Source organism: Puma concolor, chromosome D4 (assembly GCF_028749965.1).
Source record: "Puma concolor isolate L17-30 chromosome D4, mPumCon1.1.hap2, whole genome shotgun sequence".
NCBI lineage: Eukaryota > Metazoa > Chordata > Mammalia > Carnivora > Felidae > Puma > Puma concolor.
This window is the reverse complement of record NC_141679.1, coordinates 80,531,462-80,553,015: the sequence shown is the minus strand read 5'-3', so window position 1 is coordinate 80,553,015 and position 21,554 is coordinate 80,531,462. Positions and strand designations below refer to the sequence as shown.

Here is a 21,554-nt window from a genome sequence, read left to right as displayed (position 1 = left end):
TACTAAGAGCAGGTTTGGGGTAATAAAGGAAGTGTTTGGGAGGAAATCTTTTGTGGTTTCCTTTCTGTTGTCAGATCAACTGCTACAGTCTTATATGTCAATACTGTTTTTTTTTTTAAGTTTATTTATTTTTGAGAGACAGACAGGGCATGAGTGGGGGAGGGGCAGAGAGAGAGGGAGACAGAATCTGAAGCAGGATCCAGGCTCTGAGCCGTCAGCACAAGAGCCCGGCACAGGGCTTGAACCCACGAACCGTGAGATCATGACCTGAACCAAAGTCAGACTCTTAACCAAGCCACCCAAGCACCTCTGTTAATACTGTTTTCTTAATCTTGCTCTCAAATAACGAAGAGTCTTAACCCTTCCTTACGTTCATTAACCATTCTAACCCAACTATATTTGACTCATGTATAACTTCCTATAGATGCCAGATTATATGATGCCTTTCTCCCTTTGCTGGTACTATGTTTTCTAACATCCTTGAGACTATTCATTCTTTGCAACCCCTTGGTAAACGACAGTTGATCAATCCTTAATTTGTATCTCTTTTGCCTAATGAATATCTCTCTTATTGCACATTTTTTTTTTTTTTGGAATACTCGTTATTTTCTGTCTTCCCCATTAGACTCTATAATCCTTGAAGTCAGGAGCATTTATTCTCCTATCTCTGGAATCTGGCATAAGCGCTGACACATTGTGGGTGCTCAGTAAGTTGTGGTTTAAAACAAAAGGTACTTGACAGATACCGAAATATGTGAACTTACTTGGTGAAGTATTATAAGAAATGTGGTGTGTGAACTTATTTGGTGAAGTATTATTAGAAATATGCAGTAGGTAACACAGTATATCTTTTTTTTAATGTTTTTATTTTTGAAACAGAGAGAGACAGAGCATGAGCAGAGGAGGGGCAGAGAGAGGGGGAGACACAGAATCTGAAGCAGGCTCCAGGCTCTAAGCTGTCAGCACGGAGCCCGACACAGGGCTCGAACTCACGGACTGTGAGATCATGACCTGAGCCGAAGTCGGATGCTTAACCGACTGAACCACCCACGTGCCCCAACAGTATATCTTATTTAATAGAGGTATCAGCATAGGGCTTCAGAGAGCCTGAGAAACTCTTGAAATTGCATTCTGCTTTGTGAATATAAATAATTTGTGTGTATGTGTGTGCTTGTGGGGGTGTGTGCGTGTGCGTGTGTTTCTGGAGGAAAGGTCCATACCCTTAATCATAGTCTCCAAAGGATCTATGATCCAAAAAGGATTAGCGACGATATGGATGGCAATTAATTTTGTGTATTTCAGCAGTAAAAACCTTTCCACTGAATGGAAATCAGTACAGCCTTGATTCAAGAAATCCACTTCTGGGAATTCCTCATAAGAAAATGACCTAAAAAGCAGAGTTATGTGCAAAAGTGTTTTTTTTCTCCAGGGTTGTGTATAAAGTTAAAAAAATGAGGACAAATCCTAGATGTTCAACAGTAGAGATATGGCTTAGTGCATGCACTTGTGGAGATAAAATACAATCCTTAAAATGAAGGGAAGAATGATTAAAGACAGAATTAAGGTTTAGTGAAGGAAAACAGGGTATTTTGCAGATGTGTGTGCAATTCCACCTCTGGTATACAGTTTAGAAAAACTGTTACGTGTGTGCACCACAACCCACATAGCAAATTCTTCACCGCAGCATCATTTGTTATCGCAAAATAATTGGAAATACCCCAATTGTCTGGCAGTAGAAGAATTGATTGGATTTGGATTGTGAAGTGGGATTGTGGTATATCCAAATACTTTGAACAGAATTTTAGGCAGTAGTCAAAAATGAATGAGTTATAGCTATATATATCAATATGGATGAATCTCCAAAACATAATGTCAAGCAAAAAAGCAAGCCATAGAGAAAATATACAATATAATTTTTTTATATAATGGCCAAAAAGGGAAATAGAATATATTGTTTAAAAATACATACATATATGAGAAACCTATAAAGAAAAACAGAATGATTAATGCAAAAATAAAGGTAACTATGTAAGAGAGAGGGGGATGCAGAGATGACCTCAAAGGTACTAGTAATGTTTAAGAAGCATGTGTGTATATGAGCTTTTTATTGTATTATTTTAAATTTTTTTTTAATTTTTTTTTTTTTTTTTTTGGAGAGAGAGTGTGAGTGGGGGAGGGGCAAGAGAGAGGGAAACACAGAATCCAAAGCAGGCTCCAGGCTTTGAACTGTCAGCACAGAACCCTATGCGGGACTTGAACTCACGAACCGTGAGATCATGACCTGAGCCAAAGTCAGATGCTTAACCTACTGAGCCACTCAGGGTCCCCATATTGTATTTTTTTTTTACACTATTTGCGTATACCCACACAAGCATACACACATATTCTGGTATCCATGTAACATTTCATAGTGAAGTTTTTCAATAGGATATAAACTGGTGGATACAACATGATTTAACTATGTTGAAAAAAATAATACAGAAAATGTTTGGAAGGAAATACCATAATTTGTGATATCTGCACTAAAAAAAACCAGTGTTACAACTGATACCACAGAAATACAAAAGATTCTAAGAGATTACTATGAATAATTACATGCCAACAAATTGGACAACCTAGAAGAAACAGGTAAATTCCTAGAAACATACAATCTACCAAGACAGAATCATGATGAAATAGGAAATCCAAATATCCCAATTACTAGCAAGGAGATTGAATCAGTAATTGAAAACTTCCCAACAAACAGAAGTCCAGGTGAATTCTGGCCAAGCATTCAAAGAAGAATTAATACCAATCCTTCTCAGACTCTTCCAAAAAATAGTAGAGGGAGGAGCTCTTCCAAACACATGTTATGAGGCCAGTATTACCTTGATATCAAAACCAGACAAGGATGCCACAAGAAAAGAAAATTACAGGCCAATATCCCTGATGAAGATAGATACAAATATCCTCAACAAAATATTAGCAAACTGAATTCAACAATACATTGAAAGAATCATACACCATGACTGAGTGGAATTCATTTCAGGGATGCAAGGATGGTTCAACAATTGTATATCAATGGAATAGACTATATTAACAAAATGAAGTATAAAAATCATATGGTCAATGGGATGCCTGGCTTGCTCATTCAGTAGAGCATACGACTCTTGATCTTGGCGTCATGAGTTTGAGTCCCACGTTGGTTGTAGAGATTACTTAAAACAGAAAATTGAAAATCATATGATCATCTCAATAGATGCAAAGAAAGCATTTGACAAAATTCAACATCCACTTATGATAAAAACTCAACAAAGTGGGTATAGAGGCAACCTACCTCAACATAATTAGGGCCATGTATGACAGATCCACATTTAATAGCAAGTGGAAAGTTTTTTCTCCAAGATCAGGAACAAGACTAAATGTCCACTCTCCTCTTTTATTTAGCAGAGTATTGGAAATCCTAGCCAGTGCAATTAGGCAAGAAAAATAAATAAAAGGCATCTAAATTGGAAAGGAAGAAATAAAACAGTCACTATTGCAGATGGCACAATATTATATATAGAAAACCCTAAAGACTCCATTAAAAAAAAAAACCGTTAGAATGAATAAACATATTTGGTAAAGCTGCAGGATACAAAATCAATACACAGAAATCTGTTGCATTTCTTTACACTAATAATGAACTATCAGATAAATTAAAACAAACTCATTTACAATTGCATTAAAAAGAATAAAATACTCAGGAATAAATTTAATCAATGAGGTGAAAGACCTGTATATTGAAAACTATAAGACAGGGGCGCCTGGGTGGCTCAGTCGGTTGAGCGTCCTACTTCGGCTCAGGTCACGATCTCACGGTGTGTGAGTTCGAGCCCCGTGTCGGGCTCTGTGCTGACTGCTCGGAGCCTGGAGCCTGTTTCGGATTCTGTGTCTCCCTCTCTCTCTGCCCCTCCCCCGTTCATGCTCTGTCTCTCTCTGTCCCAAAAATAAATAAACGTTAAAAAAAAAAAAAAGAAAACTATAAGACATTAATGAAAAAAATTGAAGACACAAATAAGTGGAAAAATATTTCATCCTCATGGATTGGAAGAATTAATATTATTAAAAAGTCCATATTACTCAAAGCAATGTACAGATTCAATGTCATCCTTATGGAAATTTCAATGGTATTTTTCATGGATATAGAAGAAATAATCCTAAAATGTGTAAGAAGTAACAAAGACCTCGAATAGCTAAAGCAATCTTGAGAAGACTAAAAAGCTGAAGCCATCATGCTCCTCAACTTAGAACTATGTTACAAAGCTACAATAATAAAACAGTATGGCATTTACATAAAAACAGACACATAGATCACCATAAAGTCCTGAATAAACCCACGCATACATTTTACAGCAATAAAGGAGCCAAGGATATACAGTGGGAAAAAGACTGTCTCTTCAATAAATGGTGTTGAGAAAACAGGCTACCATACGCAAAAGAATGAAACTGGACCACTATCTTAACACCATATACATAAGTCAACTCGAAATGATTTAAAGACTTGAATGTAAGACCTGAAAACATAAAACTGGAAGAAGAAAACATAGGAAGAAAGGTCTTGATGATGACTTTTTGAATCTGACATTAAAAGCAAAGACAACAAGGGCAAAAACAAACAGGTGGGACTACATCAAACTAAAAAGTTTCTGCACAGCAAAGGAAACCATCAACAAAAATGAAAGGGCGACCTATTGAATGGGAGAAAATAATTGCAAATCAATATATCTGATAAGGTACTAAAATCCAAAATATACCAAGAACTCATACAACTCAATAACAACAACAAAAAAGTGTCATTAAAAAATGGGCAGAAGATCTGAATCGACATTTTCCCAAAGATGTACAGATGGCCATCAGATATATGAAAAGACGCACAGTATCATTAGTTAGCAGGGAAATGCAAATCAAAACCACAATGAGGTATCACCTCACCCCTGTCAGAATGGCTAGTGTCAAAAAGACAAGAAATAACAACTGTTGACATGGATGTGGAGAAAAGGGAACCCTTGTGTACTGTTGGTGGGAAGGTAAATTGGTGCAGTCACTATGGAAAATGGTACAGAGGTTCCTGAAAAAATTAAAACTAGAATTACCATATGATCCAGTAACTCCACTTCCGGTTATTTATCTGAAGAAAACGTAAACACTCACTCAGAAAGATACCTGCACTCTCATGTTCATTGCAGCATTATTTACAGTAGCCAAGGTATGGAAACAACCTAAGTATCCATCGATGGATAAATGGACAAAGAAATTGTGGTAGATATATGCAAAAATGGAATATTATTAAGCTCTAAAAAACAAAATCTCGCCATTTGCCACAATATGGATGGACCTCAAGGGCATTGTGCTAATAAGTGAAATAAGTCAGACAAAGAAAGACAAGCATCACATGATCTGTTTTATACGCGGAATCTAAAAATAAAATACCCAAGCTCATAGAAACAGAGAACAGACCGGTGGTCGTTCCCACCGGGGTGGGAGAAACGGGCGACCTTTTTTTTATTGAAAAGGTTAAACAAAACAAAACCAAGTGTTAGAGACCTGGAAGTGTATAAATAGCCCAATGATTAGGACAAACAAATCAAAGAGATAAAGGTTACAAAACAAACCCTCTACATTTTATTTCTTAATGGTAAAAGACCAAATCGTCAGGTCCTCCTAAGTGTTTATGCACTTAATACCAGAACTTCAGAACACATGAAGCAAAAGCTGATAGTGCTGAAAGGAGAAATAGTCAAAACCACAGTTACAGTTGGAGATTGCAACCACTTTATCAATGCGTAGAACAAGTAGACAGAAAACTAGTAAGGATATAGAATACTATCACCAGCTTGACCTTAACTGACACAGACTCATTCAACATAGCACAATATATATTCTTTTCCACTGCACATGGAACATTTACCAAGACACCCTATGCTGAGCCATAAAATAAGTCTTACAAATTTTTTAAAAGTTTTTTTTAGTTAAAAAAAAATTTTAAAGTAGGCCCCACACCCAATATGGTGCTTGAACCCATGACCCTGAGATCAAGTCACATACTCCACTGACTGAGCCAGCCAGGCATCCTCCCATAAGCCTTACAAATTAAAAAAAAAAAAAAAAAAAAATCAAATCATACAAAATATGTTCTCTGACCTCAATGGAATTAAATTAGAAATTAGTAACCGAAATATAGCTGGAAAATTCTGGAGTCTTTTAAAACTAACATCTCTCTCTCTCTTGTTTTAAGTAAGCTTCATGCTCAGTGCAGAGCCCAATGTGGGACTTGAACTCACAGCCCTGTGATGCTTGACCCACTGAGCCACCCAGGTACCCCAAAACTAACATACTTCTAAATAACCCATAGGTCAAAGAAAAAAAATGAAAAAATAAAGTATTTTAAACTGAATTAAAATGAAAACACAACATTTCAAATTTGCCGGATGCAATTGAAGCAGTGCTTGGAGGGAAATTAGGAGCACTGAGTGTTTACATTAGAAAAAAGGAAAGATCTCAAATCAATAATCCAACCTTCTATCCTTAAAAAAAAAAAAAAAAACAACAAACAAACAAACAAACAAACAAACTAGAAAAGGAAGAGCAAAATAAACCCCAAAGAAGCAGAAGATATAATAAAGATACGGGCAAAAATAAATATGAAAGAAAATGATAGAAAATCAATGGAACTAAAATTTGTTCTTTAAGAAATTCAATACGATTGATAAACTTTCAACCAGAATCGTCAGGTTTTCAAAAAGAGAAAGAAGACACACACACAATGAGTATCAGGAATGAGAGAGGGAGGGGCGCCTGGGTGGCTCAGTCGGTTGAGCATCTGACTTCGGCTCAGGTCATGATCTCGAGGTTTGTGAGTTCGAGCCCCGCATCAGGCTCTGTGCTGACAGCTCAGAGCCTGGAGCCTGCTTCAGATTCTGTGTCTGCCTCTCCCTCTGCCCCTCCCCTGCTCATGCTCTGTCTCTCTCTGTCTCAAAAATAAATAGAAACATTAAAAAAAATTAAAAAAAAAAAAAGGAATGAGAGAGGGAATATCACTACAGATCCTACAGACATTAAAAGGATAATAAGGGACGTTTACTGTTGTAAGCATGCTCTGAAGGTGCACACATAAGTTGTGTCTTTCCTCGGCGTCTGCTTTATTCAGTTGTAAAGTGAACATAATTATAAAGCAGGTTGAGGATTCCAAACTCAGTGACATTTCACTCTGTGTTTAGCTCCACCTCTCTTACCTGTCACACAACAAACAAGATAGAACAGGGGGTAGGAAGTTGAGCGAACCAAAGGCAAAAGTCACTCTGCGGGTGTGCAGTTGAGATAAGGCCTCTCGTCCCATCAGGGTCTGCTCTCCGCACTTACTGCTTATTATGTTCAAGCAGTGAAGGATCTCAGTTCTTCTGGGGGATAAGTCAGGCAGAACCTTCGGTGGCAGCTGCTTTTTGAAGCGGTCAGACGTAGAAGGGTCAGTGTCTGAGGAGTCTTGACAGTGTGCTGCAAAGATCCCCTCTTTTTAAAGGGATTTAATGAGCCCTGGGCTTTTGCAGGCCTCCTCTGTTTCTGCTGCTTGTCACTTCGGAGCGTGTCATCAGCAGGTGCTGGTCTCCGCGATACCTGGTCTTAGCGGCAACACCCTTAGCTGTTGGCGTCATTGCTTGACACAGGCTCCTGTTTGACAAGTGCCTCTATCTTGCTCTTCACATACGCCAATACATTTGATGATTTAGGTGAAACGTACAGATTCCTTGCAAGACACAGACTATCAAAGCTCTCTCAAAAAGTGATAGATAACAGCTCAATCTTTTAATAGCCCTCTATCTATTAAAGGAATAGAATTTGTACTTACCAACTTCCTACCAACAAAACAAAACAAAACAAAACAAAACAAAACAAAAACCTTCCAAGTTCAGAGAGCTTCACAGCTGAATTCTAGGAAACATTTAAAGAAGAAAGAATACTTAATCCCGCACAAACTCTTCCAGAAAAATTAAAAAGGAGATAACCCAACTCATTCTATGAGACTAGCGTTACCCTGATACTAAAACCAAAGACATCACAAGAAAACTACAGACCAATATCCCTCATGAGCACAGGCATAAATACTTCCAAGAAGATGTAAGCAAATTAAATACAACAGTACACTAAAAAGATAGAACTTCATGACTAACTGGGATTTATCCCATGGATTCAAAGCTTGTCTGTAAATAAACCAATGGAATTCACACAGACTGAAAAAAAAAGTATTTGATGATCATCCCAAGAGATACAGAAAAAGCATTTGACCAAGTCCGACACTGATTTGTGATAAAGATGATGAAGAAGAAGATGCTGATGATACTTCTCTGCTATCGAGTTATCGGTTCAGTTTGACGGCTGGACTGTCTTTATCTATTTAATCCCACTGCCAGGCACAGGCCCTGCCCACCTCCCCCACCCCCCAAAAGCTCAATAAAAGCAGTAAATGAATGAGTGAATCAGCTGTATTGCAGTTTTTACACTGGTAAACACGGTGGAGACACAGGAGTATACTTCGGTTGGGAGGCTTCGAGTTAATGTAAGCCTGAACCCAAACCCAAACTGTTATCTTGGGCAGCCCCAAGCCACTTGCAAGGAGAAATGTTTTTCTGGAGGGTGACCCTGGAAATAAACAGCACAAGGTATCCTTCTGTGGGATGGTGCTGATCAATCTCATTCCTTCAGGGCAGAGATCTCGCCCACAGACTGGACTGCAGATTCTCAAGCATTTGGGCATGTGCTGACTGTGTGGGAAGCAAACTCAGTCTGATATATGGATGCTTTGGGGGCCCTCCCCTTCCTGCCTTTATTCTTAGTAGCTTGCAGAACCAACAGGCTATCGCTCAGCTTTTTAATTTCCTCCAAACATTTTCTAAACGAGCCATTGTTATCTTTAATCACCATGCTAGGGGATTATCCAGTTTCATTCGAAGAAGCTATTTTTGCCAAGAGATGAGATTCTTCCAGACAAGGATAAAGACATTAATGGTTGTCTCTTGAGGGTCTGTTTTAGTTGAGATAATAATTTTGGGGTAATTAAGCAAATTGTATGGGCTCCAACGGTCCATTAATCTCCAAAGGAATTGTCTGAAACGGAGAGGGCCTTTGTCCTCTGGAGCAAGAATCAGAGTTTGGTGACAGTTATATTTCGAATTTCCTTAATTAAAATGAAAAGGTAGTGATGTTGACAGGTGTGGCGCCGGGGTAAAGAATTCACTTTATTTCCTCATAATATGTACCTCACCTTTTTTGTCTGAAAAGACAGAGATCATTACGACGCCAGCAAACCCAGGGCAAAGGTTACATTAGCAGTTGACGCCCAAATTTCGCTGAGCTCCTCAGCAACCGGCAACATCTCTTACTTAGCTACTACTACCTAATTAAAGGATGCATGCTGGAACATCAACCGAAAAATCTCTTCAGCGGAATTCTAAAATTTTTTTTTTTTCAACGTTTTTTATTTATTTTTGGGACAGAGAGAAACAAAGCATGAACGGGGGAGGGGCAGAGAGAGAGGGAGACACAGCATCGGAAACAGGCTCCAGGCTCCGAGCCATCAGCCCAGAGCCTGACGCGGGGCTCGAACTCACGGACCGCAAGATCGTGACCTGGCTGAAGTCGGACGCTTAACCGACTGCGCCACCCAGGCGCCCCTCTTCAGCGGAATTCTAAAAAAACAATCGGTAGCAGTAAGCAGAGCGATATGGCCCCCGGGGCAGGTTTCACAACCGGAGGACCTCGGGGGAAGTGAGTAATGGCACTTAGTCCTACTTACTGTAAAAGTCCTACTCTGTGAAAGGAATGATACTGACCTTAGGGTTGCATCGACCTTGAAGTAAACCTTAAATGGGAAGCACCCCGACACATGCTATAGCTATGATGAATGATGGTTTCTCCCTCCGTCCCTTTTGTTTTAAGAGATCTTCAACACAAGCCTTATCCCCTCTCCCCCCACCCAAACCAGGGCTGTTCTTTCTCCAATGAGTGGGGAACTGGATCTGGGACCAGGTGCCTGGTTTTCTGGGTAGAGAACCAACCCGCGTCCCAGTATTGGAGTAAGGCCACTCCTAGGTTTTAGGTATATTTGGAACGAAACAAAATACTTCTCTAACTTGAATTGCTGCTGTTTCTTGGTTTTCAGCGGGGGGATCTCCGGGCCAGGGTGGCATCCCCAGGAGGCGGAAGCGGGCGTTGGGGCCTGTTGTCTGCATCCCTGTGGTCCCCCAGGGATTCACAAGAGTTGCCACGTTGGCCCACGGGAATGGATGGGAAGTGAACACTGCCGAAGGAGGAGGGCAGTGGAGGCTGCATGGTTAGTTTGGAATCCGGGCTCTGCTATAAATTTACAGGGTGAACTGAAGCAGGCCACTGACCCCATCTGGGGCTCAGTTTATCCATCGCTACATCCAAGGGATTTAGTTAAATGTCCTCTGTGAGCGCCCTTCTCACTCTTGTATTCTCTCGGGGGAGGAGAAAAGTTTTGGGGATAAGATCGTTAATTCCAGTTAGGGTTTATTCATTCTCTCACCTATTATCTGCCGGACACTATAATAGACCCTACAATACAGAATTAAAAGTCTCTGCTATCAAAAAGCCAGAGTTCATATTGTATGGTCCTAGGTATATCAAAGTCTAGAAAGGCAAATCTTTAATGACAGAAAAGTAGATCAGTGGTTTTTCCTGAGGTGGAAGGGAGATTGACTGCATCACAGGGGAATTTTCGGGGACGATGGAAATGTTTTGTATCTATGTGAATATAGTAGCCGCCAGCCTCAAGTGGCTGTTTAAATTTAAGTAAGGTAAAATTTTTAAAAATTCAGTTCCTCAGGGCGCCTGGTTGGCTCAGTCAGTTGAGTGTCGGACTTCAGCTCAGGTCATGATCTCGCGGTCCGTGAGTTCGAGCCCGGCATAGGGCTCTGTACTGACGGCTCAGAGCCCGGAGCCTGCTTCGGATTCTGTGTCTCCCTCTCTCTCTGCCCCTCCCCTGCTCACTCTCCATCTCTCTTCCTCTCGCTCTCACACACAAAAATAAGTAATAAACATTAAAAAAATTTTTTTAAATAAATAAAAATTCAGTCCCCCATTCACATTCCAGGGTTCGATAGCCACGTGGACAATGAGTTCCTCTGGGCAAGTCAGAAACGGATGCCCCTTCTTTGGAATGGGTTCCTCTTGGGGAACAGAACCCACAGCTCAGCAAGCAGAGCAGGGGCTAGATTTCAGCCTCCACTTGTCCTTTGGCTGGGTGTCCTCAAGCAGGGCACAATCTACGCGGGGTACCCGGTGGCCTGCTGGACAGGCGGGAAAGGCGTTTGCAAAAGCCAAGGGCCTTACATCCATCCCTTCGAGGAAGTAAGTGCAGTGGCCACCTACTTGTGGCCCTCCGACCCTGGTCCTGACCAGCTCTCTCAATAGAAAGTCACTGCATTTAAGGGAGAGGCCGCAGTTTACAACCACATCCTTGCAGGATGCACATTAAGTGCATCTTCTATTTATTTATTTTTGAAAAATATTTGTTTGTTTGTTTATTTACTTACTTATTTAGAAAACGAGCAGGGGAGGGGCAAAGAGAGAGAATCCCAAGCAGGCTCCACGCTGTCAGTGCAGAGCCGACACGGGGCTCGAACTCATGAACCGTGAGACAACGACCTGAGCAGAAATCCAGAGTCAGAAGCTTAACCGACTGAGCCACCCAGGCGCCCCTTAAGTGCATCTTTTAAGCTGCAAAATGTCCAGACAACTGATTAATTCAATTACCTGTTTTTTGCCTACGGCTATTACTGTTTTGCATATTCAGATGTGCAGCTGGGAAGGGTGCTGGATCATTTCCCCATAGCCTTTGACTCTCTCATAGCCAGCCTCTGGGTTTAAAATTTTTTTTTTCTTAACATTTATTTATTATTGAGAGACAGAGAGAGATAGAGCTTGAGCATGGGAGGGGCAGAGAGAGGAGGAGACACAGAATCTGAAGCAGGCTCCAGGCTCTGAGCTGTCAGCACAGAGCCTGACGCGGGGCTCGAACTCACGGACTGTGAGATCATGACCTGAGCTGAAGTCGGAGGCTTAACCGACTGAGCCACCCAGCCTCCCCAAAAATAAAATCTTTAAAAAAATACAGAAGGAGAGGTAACTGGGTGGCTCCCTTGGTTGAGCGTCCGACTCTTGATTTCGGCTTGGATCATGATCCCAGGGTGGTGGGATTGAGCGCTTGCCTCAAGCTCTGTGCTGAGTGTGGAGCCTGCTTGGGATTCTCTCTCTGTCTCTCTCTCTGCCCCTCCCCCTCACTCATGCTCTCTCTCTCTCTCTCTTTCTCTAAAATAAAATTTAAAAAATTAAAAAAATATAGAAGGAACGATGGAAATAGCAGATCACCAATTGGCAAGTACCACTGTTATAATTGTTTTAGGAAGGAATTATTAATGGATGCTAAAATTAGTGGCTGAAAGTTTGCTGAAACACAGGATATTTGCATAGTCTCAAATATCACCTCACGAGATTCTTATTAATTACAAAAAGAAAAGACAAAGAAAGAATAATTTTACCATGGAGAATCTTAGCAGATACCACCTTAGTAAGGATCTGAGTCAATATCACCAGTTAGCGAGACATATGTCAACATCATCTGCCTCCTGATACCCCGAGAAAGGTACAACATCACTTCTGGGGGCATTCTTCCCCAAAGCGCATAACTTCTCCATTTAATCCTGAGGAAACACCACATGAACCCAAAGTGCGGGACGTTCTATTAAGTAACTGACAAGAACTTCGTGCGGGTGTCAATGTCATGAAATCCAAAGACAGAGGAACTATCACAGACTGGAGGAGAGTAAGGAGGCATAATGAGTAAATGCAGTGTGGAATCCTGGATTGGATCCTTGGCCAGGGGAAGGGCATTCATGGGAAAACTGATTACGTTTAAATAAGGTCTGCGGTAAATAGTGTTGTATCGATGTAATTTCTTTTTTTTGACGACTATGCCATGGTTATGGAAGATGTTAATGGATTAGAAAGCCGGGTGACGCCTACGCGGAGCATGTTTTGTACTGTTTTCAAGTCTCTTTCCTTCCCTGAGCCTTAGTTTCCTCGTCTGTAGAGGGGGGCACTTGCTCCAACGTGGATGTATTCATGCTACAAAGTTGTTTTTGCTGTGAGTAATGGCAGCTCACGTGTCTTGATGAGATGGTTGAACTGCTACAGCTTCAGGAGGGTTCTACCCTAATGAGAAACATCTGGCTGGAAGCGACTTCCTCCCAGCCATTCGCTGTGACCTGGCCCAAAGAATAATAATGCCAGCTTTGTGGCCGGGCGGCTGTTGTCAAGGAGAGGGCGCCAGATAGCACAAACAGCTGGTGGGAGTGACATCATCTCCAGGCCTGGCAGAAAGAAAGGGCAGGATGAGACACAGACGGGGCAAAGGGCTTCGTCCGTGACCGTGAACATGGGAAAAACAACTTCCCACATAGGCTATCCGTTGTCAATTGATGCTGTTTTCAGTTTCCAGGTTCACTGAAGGGTTTAGCACACACCATCCAGGAACACGGTCATTTGCTAGACAGGGCGATGTATTCATTGGAAGGAGAGCTCCTCACAGGCTCTTTCTTTATAGTTTCCAAAGCATCCAATTAGAAAACGCAGCCATGTGAGCCCAGCGCTGTCTGCCCCATTTTATGCATGGGGGGACTTTCCAGAGTCAGAATCCGGCTGCCCTGACCTCCAGCCCTGCAGTCACACTGCCCACACTAACATACACCTCCTGGCCACCTGAAAGCAGTGGTCCGAGGAGAGGAGTCCGGTGAACACGCCACTGAAATGCTGTTTTCTGGGTGTAGACCTCACCTCTCCCTCCTAGATTCTCAAGCGGAGAAAAATAAATAGGAAAGACGGGCGGCCGGAAATAATCAGGGCATCGGAGTTTAGAGGGACCTGGGCGCCAGTCCCAGCTCTGCAACTGACCAGCAGTGAGACCGGGACTGGGTTATTTTTACCTCTTTTGGTCTCAGTCTTCTTATCTGTGGGTAAAACGGTGATGACGGTCGCACCTGTTCCAGAGGACTCTGCCGCGGGATGTCAGCGAGGTGACGCCTTGTGACAGACGCTCAAAATGTGTGAGTCCCCTCTCTCGTTTCTTTCCTCAAGCGCTTTTCATCTGCTGGATGGAAAGCTAGTTCTTTCACTTGGGAAGTGACGATTAGTAACTCAACCTCCCTCCCCAGGAACAGAATGGGTGGTGTCTCTGTGGCTTTGAAATAAACACAAAGAGCAGTCAGGTCCTGAGACATCCATGCAGTCCAACCTTCTGATCTTAGAGATGTACGTACTGTAAGGCCCGGAAGAGTGGTCTGCAGAGATCACAGAGAGTCAGTGGGCAGAACCAGGGCAGGCATCCTGCCCCCTCCAGCTGCCCTGCTTTTGGACACACTCAACTCTTTGGTTGAACTTAGCACCGTCCCAGGCGTCGAGGACTGCCCATTCCCTGGGCCGGGGCATCTGATGTGCCGACTGGTTCCTGCCCACTCTCTCTTTCAGGCTGTTGTTTCGGGGGTTGTTGATTTAGGGGTGGGTGCAGAGCTGGTTAAGGAAGAGGGAAGGGGCAGGACCATGGGTTTTGTAGACTTCACTGAAGGTCATAAAGGATTGGGACGAGCGACTGACGGGATTACCATCGACGGGGCTACTAAAGCCGTCTCAGATCATCCTCACAGCCTCACTACAACCTTGCAGGACAGGTATTAACCCCCTTTTCCAGACTGATGGGAGCATTCATTCAACATCTGTTTTCAAACACCTTCTGGGTGGCAGGCATAGTGTTGGGGACATAGCAGTGAACAATTCAGGACACGGTTTCTGCCTCATGGAGTTTCCAGGCTAGAGCAAGAGGAAGAATTTTTTTTAAAGCTTGTTATTGATTTATTTTTAAGAAAGAGATAGAGAGCAAACGGGGGAGGGGCAGAGAGAGAGAAACTAAGAGTCAAACGCTTAACTGACTGAGTCACCCAGGTGCTCCAAAAGGAAGACTTTTTTTTTTTTTTTTAAACACAGAAATATATAATTGCAAACTGTGATTGCCACAAAAGAAAAATCTGAGTTGCTAAGAATACAAGAAAGGCCTTGATTTACGTTAGGGGGTTAGAGAAGGCCTCTTTGGGAAAGTACACTTCCACTCAGGCGTGAGGAAACTGAGGCAGAAGGAGGACTTATACATGATTACAGGGAAAGTCACCATCTACCTGCTCACCCATCTTTTCAGGTCATTTTCATCCAGGATCCTTCTGACCGCCTGCAGAGGAAGGTAGCAATGCTGAGATGGGGAGAGAAAGGTTGACTTCACTGGCCCAGCTCTGTCAAAATTATCTGTGTTTAGTGATTGATCTGTGCATTAAGAACGGCAGCCAGCGTTGTGGAGAGCCCCGGTCTAGCTGGCAGGAGCCGTGGGTGTGGCTGCTGTCGACACGCTTACCGTGCACGGCTTTGGGAGAGTCATTTCCTCTCTCTGGGCCTCAGTTTACTGATCTCAGGTGCGCTTGAGCCCTAAAAGGAATAAGGGATCCCTGGTGAGAGATTGGAGGAATGTTTCCGACCACTGGCTCAAAAGGATGAGCTTATTTGCTTCAACCTAAGTGTGCAAATGACTGCTTGAGGTGGGATTCCGCAGGTAGGCTTCTTCTCAAGTGACGTAGCCCGGGATTATCTGAGTTTCAGCTCGAGGCGGAAGCCTTTTGGAGGCACAGACTCTAAGGTTAGGGGTCATTATTCTAGAGAAGCACATACTGGGTTAGGAACTTCGAGGGTCGGTGAACTTTGAGGGTTGGGTTCCCACCTCCCGCTTAAATTAACGGACCAAGGCCTGCCTTTGCCCTCAATAAAGATGGCGCGTGCCCTGGCCTCGGCCTGAGTGCCCTCACAAAAAATGGCAGCCTGCCTTTCTTTCCTTAGTCTTGCTGGGCAAGTGTGAGTGCTCTTGCCCTTAGTCAAGATGGCACCCGCCCGCGCTTCCCTGCCCTGCTTCTGGCCCCTGCTATTCGGCTTCACCGCGCGCGCCTCGATGACCCCGCCTCGTTTCCGTAGGAAGAAGCGCCGGGAAAGATGGCGGCGGCTGCGGTTTGAATTCCAGCGGCGCCGCCAGAGTCCGAACAAGAGCAGGATTGGAGGGGGCGGGGACCTGGGGAGTCTGCGGGTCGCGACAGCCGGGGGAACCAGTTGGCGCCGCCGCCACGGACACCAACGCCACCACCTTCTCTGTGTCCATGATGGAGTCGGTGTTGGAAGAGGACGTCACCCTCCCCGGGACGCTCGGCGGCTGCAGGTGCGGCCCGGGCTTTGCAGGGGCGCGGTGACGCGGCCGGGATTCCCGCTGATGGGGGTACACCCTAACGGAGACTTGGGGGTTTGCTCTTGAGGGTGATTGAGGGCTTCCGGACGGGGGCAGTGTGTGGGTTGGGGTCTTGGGGTAGGTGTCTCGAGCACCTATAGCAGCTGGTACTGAGTGTGGGGTCGGGGGTGCGGGGTAGGGGTCCTGACCCGCCTCACACCTCCGTGGGGTTATTTCGAGACGTGCTTTGAAGAGGGTGTGAGGGTCAAGTAAGGGGGTTCCTGAAAGAGGGTGGCGAGGGGGACCTCGGGGTGTACCATTAGTGGGGGCTGGTTGAGGGGCAGCGCCCTTGGGGGCACTGGAGGTTCATTCTGATTTGGGGGTTTGCTTTTATCGTGGGGAGGTAGTTGGTTTGTCCCGACTTTGCTCACCGGCTCACATAGTGGCCACCAAGACGGAGGCAGTGAAGTGCAGCGGTTAAGAACCTTGGCCGGAGTTGGCCCGAACTGGGTTCAGATCCCACCCTTTAAACCGACTAGTTGGGTGACTTTGGTAAAATGATTGAGCCTGTTTTCCCGTCTGTAAAATGGGACTAGTAGTAATATCTACCCAACGGAGATGGGATGAGGATTAAAAGAGAAGATGCCTTCCCAGTGCTTGGCACAGAACCGGTGCTTGAAAAATGATCCTGTGTTACCATTACATCCTCCTCCTCCTCCTCCTCCTCATCAGTACTACAGTTTGGGGAATAAGGGCTGAGTGTGGCCTCCCAATGCACCTGTCCCAAGAGGCTGTTGGAGTCCACATTGCTGGTGGGGCCTGGTGGCTTTCTTTTTGGCAGGAAGGCCTGACAGAGCCCTAGCCTGCTCCAGGGCTGGGGCCCTTTGGTTTTCTGGGCCTCCTGCTGGAGAGTGGGGAGAAGGATGTGGACGAGAGCCCTGACTGAGAATCTGCAGTGTTTATCCAGCTCTGCCAGGGAGGGGCTGCTGGTTTTCGTCAACAGACCCTCAGTGAAAGGGTTCCCTCGTTATCTACTGTGCAGTCCGGGGCAATTTTAAGAGTGACGTGGGCACAATTAATATTTATGCCTAGACAGCAGTCATAATCCGGTCCTATCTTGGGCAGACCTGGACAGGCGGTTACTCTGTTTGAGAACCTGTTATATATCAGGCGCAGAGCAAGGCCCTTGGCAGCTCCTGCCTGATTGGATCCTGTGGTAGTTCAAGTCCCTTTCTCTTCATCTTACTACCACCGCCCCAATCTTATTTGGGGATGACCTCTCACCAGCACTGTCCTTGATACTAGAGTTTGAAAGCCTTTTTAAAATGTGAATCTGATAGTCAGTCTGCTGCGTTGTATGTTTAATGCTTCTCTGTGCCAGTAAGATAAAGTCCATTGTTTTTCTCTCATCTCTTCCTGTCTCAGTGCCATCTGACCCACACCCAGGTGGGTTTCGATCCCAGTTCTCTGTTTAACAGCCCTGTGGTCTTGGGCAAGTCTCTCGTTCTTCGCTCGCGAGCCTCAGTTTTCATCATCTGTGAGATGGGTGAATCTGAAGGGGCTTTGGCCGGTGTCTGACACGGAGCAGCAGCTCCACGAGGAGCAGATCCTCCTCCTTGTCTCTTCTCCCTGCCTTTGCTGGGACCCTGACTAATCTCTTCCCTGCTTCAGACCCTCCCTGGTTCCCCACGCCCCTCAGGGTGAAGTACTTTAATGTTGCTTCCAAGGTCCTTCATTAGCCTGGCCCCATTGACCTCACTACCTCCTTTGTCCTTTCTGTCCCTCCCTGTCTCCTCCCCAAACACTACCCTCTGCCTGGTTGCCAAACCCTTTGTCACAAATGGCCTTGCCTTGTTCTTTCTTACTGTTGGGCCCGTGTACTCACTCTTCCTGCTGCCCGGGGTGCCTTCCCTGCTCCCCTTTGCCTTATTAAAGCCTCTTATTTTTCAGGTCTCAGTTAGATTTCAATGCCACGCCTCCCCCCCCCCCCCCCCCCCCCGCCCCAGCCCTCTGCACGCTTCCAGCCCCCACGACCATCACTGACCCCAGTCCCTGTCCTTATTGACCTCACTGAGTTTTATTGACTGACGCTGCTCGGTAGAAATACATCGTGAGCCACGTATGTAATTTAAACTTTTCCAGCAGCCACGATGAGAAAAGGTAAAAGAGAAACGAGTGAAATTACTTCTAGTAATATATTTTATTTAACCCAATATTTCCGTGTATTACCATTCTAACTCGCAAACAATAACAAAGTTATTAATGGAATATCTTACATTCCCTTTTATGTTACAAAGCCTTTGAAATCCGATATGCAGTTCGCACTTAACAGTACTTGTTGATTTGGATTAACCACATTTCACGTGCTCAGCAGATACCTGTGGCTGGTGGCTCCTGCCCTGGGCGGTGCAGGTATGACTGCGACGTGTCTGTCCCCCTGATTAGACTCTGGCCTGTTTGAGAGCAGGGGCTGTGTTTTGTTCATCTTCGTGACTCCACTTCCCCAGCTGGTATCAGGTACATAAATGGGAGGTGACAGTTTTATCCTCTTTTTACAGGTGGGCACACTGAGGCTCAGAGAGGTGAGGTGGATGGTCTGGGGTCCCACAGAAAAGCACATGATCGAGAGACTACTGGCACTTGGACCGGCCCTGAAAGAGCGGCCGAAGTGTCCTGAGACAGGTAGCTTCTCCATTAGATGGTCACGGAACAAGAGAAAAACCCTGGGATAAAATCTCCTCTTTTTATTCTAATATGAGCACCCTTCTGCTTGGTAATTTCCAAGCCCCAGTTTTAGAGACTAAACCGAAGTCCAGGTTGTCCTCAGGCTTTTGTTGAATCAGGTCAGTGTGTGTCATTCTCTCCAAACCTGGTCACCTGTGGGTGCCCCAGAGAGCTCCAGCCCCTTGAGAGTCAGGCTCCCATCCCAGGCCCGGGAACCTTGCCCAAGCTAAGGCCCTTGATTAAGTCCTGCCCGGGTCGAAAGAAACCGGGCTTTGTACTCAGGATGACTGGTTCTGAGTCCTGCTTCCCCCAGTTACTAGCCGAGTTACTTTCGTAGTGCACTTAACCCTTCTGAGACTGAGTTTGTCTTCAGTGATAATATCTATTTATTGGGTGACCATGTGGATGGAGCCAGGTCGTATGGATTATGTGCCTGAGACCCACTGGGGGTGCATGAAATGTTAGCTGTTTTTGTTTGACTGTTACGGCATCGCACTGTTTCCTGGACAGAATCCTCGGTGCCCACGACCCTGGATTTGTCCCTTTGTTTTTATGCCCAGGGTTCTTCCTCTCTCTAACTGTGAGCTTCCTAAGGCCTGGGCCCAGGCTTGTTCATCTGTAGGTTCCTTCAGTGCATGACCATTAAGTGCTTGCTGTCTGGTTAGGGGCAGACTGAAAGGAAATGTTTTCCTGTAAGTTTGTGCACAGTTGTACTTTGTCAGGCAGAGAATGCCTTCATGGACTTCTGTGGCAGGAGGTGGAAAAGGAAGATGGTGGAATGAAATTGAGGTGAAGGTTTGAAGGCTTGATCCGAGGCTGATCTTGGATCGCGTTCCCAGTGTGAGGAACCTGTTCCCAGTCCCCAGTATAAGCTGAGTAAGGGCCGGGAGCATGTCTGGCTTGATCCCGACTGTGTCTTCAGACCTAGAACCGCGTCTGGCACATAGGAGAGGATCAACAAATGTTTGTTGAATGAGTCGGTTTTGTTCACTCTCTAAAAAGATAAATACCATGTAAATACAGGCTCCATGTTTAGTAGTGAAATGCTCCTTTGTAATAGCTGTGAAAGAGCGCACACACAGTGTGTCCACTGGTAGACTTTCTGGAACACAATTTGGTGTCAAAGATGTGCCCATGTGTGTTTTTCAAAAACCACTGTATTGAAATACAGTTTGTATGCCATAAAGTTCACCCACTTAAAATACACCGTTCAGTGATTTTCAGTATATTTACGGAATTGTCCCATCATCACCCTGATCTCATTTCCGAATGGTTTCATCGTCTGAAAAAGAAACCCCGTGCCCGCCCATCAGCCGTCACTCCCCGTCTTAGCTTGGGCTGCTGTAACAAAAATGCCGTAGACTGGGCCATGTACGGACAACAGAATTTATTTCTCCAGTTTCTGAGACTGGAAGTCCTAGGGTCAGAGTGCCAGCATGGTTGAGTTCTGGTGAGAGCCCTCTTGCGGGTTGTAGACTGCTGACTTCTCACCGCCTCTCCACACGTGGCGGAGAGCAGAGAGAGGAAGAGGAACCCTTGTGAGGGCACAAATCCCATTCCTGGGGGCGCCACCCTCCTGCCTTCATCTAACCCCACCTCCTCACTCATTCATTGGTTGATGACATTTGGGTGGTTTCTGCTTTTTTGGCTGTTGTGAATATTGTTGCTACAGACGTTTGTGCACCGGTTTTTGTGTGGGCCTGTGTTGTTTCTCGTGGGCATATATCTGGGGATAGAATGGCTGGGTCATGTGTTAACTCCGCGTATGTTCGACATTTGGAGGAACTGTCCAACACTTTTCCAAAGGGGCTGCACCTTTTTATGCTCCCACCAGCAGTGTATGAAGGCTCTTATATCTTCACAGCCTTGTGGACACTTCTGGTCTGTCGTTTGATCGTGGCCATCCTTGGGGGCGTGACACGATATCTCACTGTGGTATCGGTTTACATTTCCCTAACGACTAATGATGCTGGACAGTTTTTCTTATGCTTTCTTTAGCCGCTTGTATACGGTTCACCCTTGAACAACATGGGGGTTGGGGGTGCGATGTCCCACCCAATGGCAAATCCACTTGTAACTTTTGACTCCCCCCAAAACTTAACTACTAATGGCCTATTGTTAACTGGAAGTCTTAGTCATAACTTATACAGTCAATTAACACATACTTTGTGTGTTATATGTATTATATATTGTATTCTTACAGTAAAGTAAGCTAGAGAAAACAAAATGTTATTAAAACCACAATGAAGAGAAAATACATTTACGGTACTGTTCGGTATTTATTGAAAACGACCCCGTATAAGTGGACCTGCGCAGTGCTACTTGTGTTGTTCAAGGGTCCACTGTCTTTTCAAATCCTTTGCCCCTTCAAAATACGTGAATATATTTTGACCTAGCAATTCCACTCCTTTTTACCTTAGAGAAATTCTCATGCATGTGCACAGGGAGACCTGTATGAGGATATTCATAAAGCATTGTTTGTAAAAGG

The 21,554-nt window shown here is 44.5% G+C and overlaps 1 protein-coding gene and 1 long non-coding RNA gene across 4 annotated transcripts in view; one reads left to right on the top strand and one right to left on the bottom strand.

Moving 5' to 3' along the window:
* Window positions 1-15,882, bottom strand: part of LOC147575023 (uncharacterized) — a 37,603-nt gene extending 21,721 nt beyond the window's left edge. The window contains exons 1-5 of one of the 3 annotated variants that reach the window (XR_015242984.1): window positions 15,802-15,882; window positions 15,491-15,561; window positions 15,269-15,310; window positions 14,019-14,182; window positions 11,571-11,682 (exon numbers count right to left, since the gene is read on the bottom strand). This is a non-coding gene — a long non-coding RNA (uncharacterized LOC147575023). Of the gene's footprint in view, window positions 1-11,570; window positions 11,683-14,018; window positions 14,183-15,268; window positions 15,562-15,801 lie in introns of those variants that run through there. The other 2 variants (XR_015242982.1, XR_015242983.1) reach the window with 2 other exon arrangements.
* A 250-nt stretch (window positions 15,883-16,132) lies between these two features.
* Window positions 16,133-21,554, top strand: part of CDK5RAP2 (CDK5 regulatory subunit associated protein 2) — a 172,428-nt gene continuing 167,006 nt past the window's right edge. Inside the window, exon 1 of the mRNA XM_086683857.1 lies at window positions 16,133-16,336. Within this exon, the coding sequence (XP_086539983.1) occupies window positions 16,278-16,336 (59 nt within the window). The 5' untranslated portion in view covers window positions 16,133-16,277. The remainder of the gene's footprint in view (window positions 16,337-21,554) is intronic.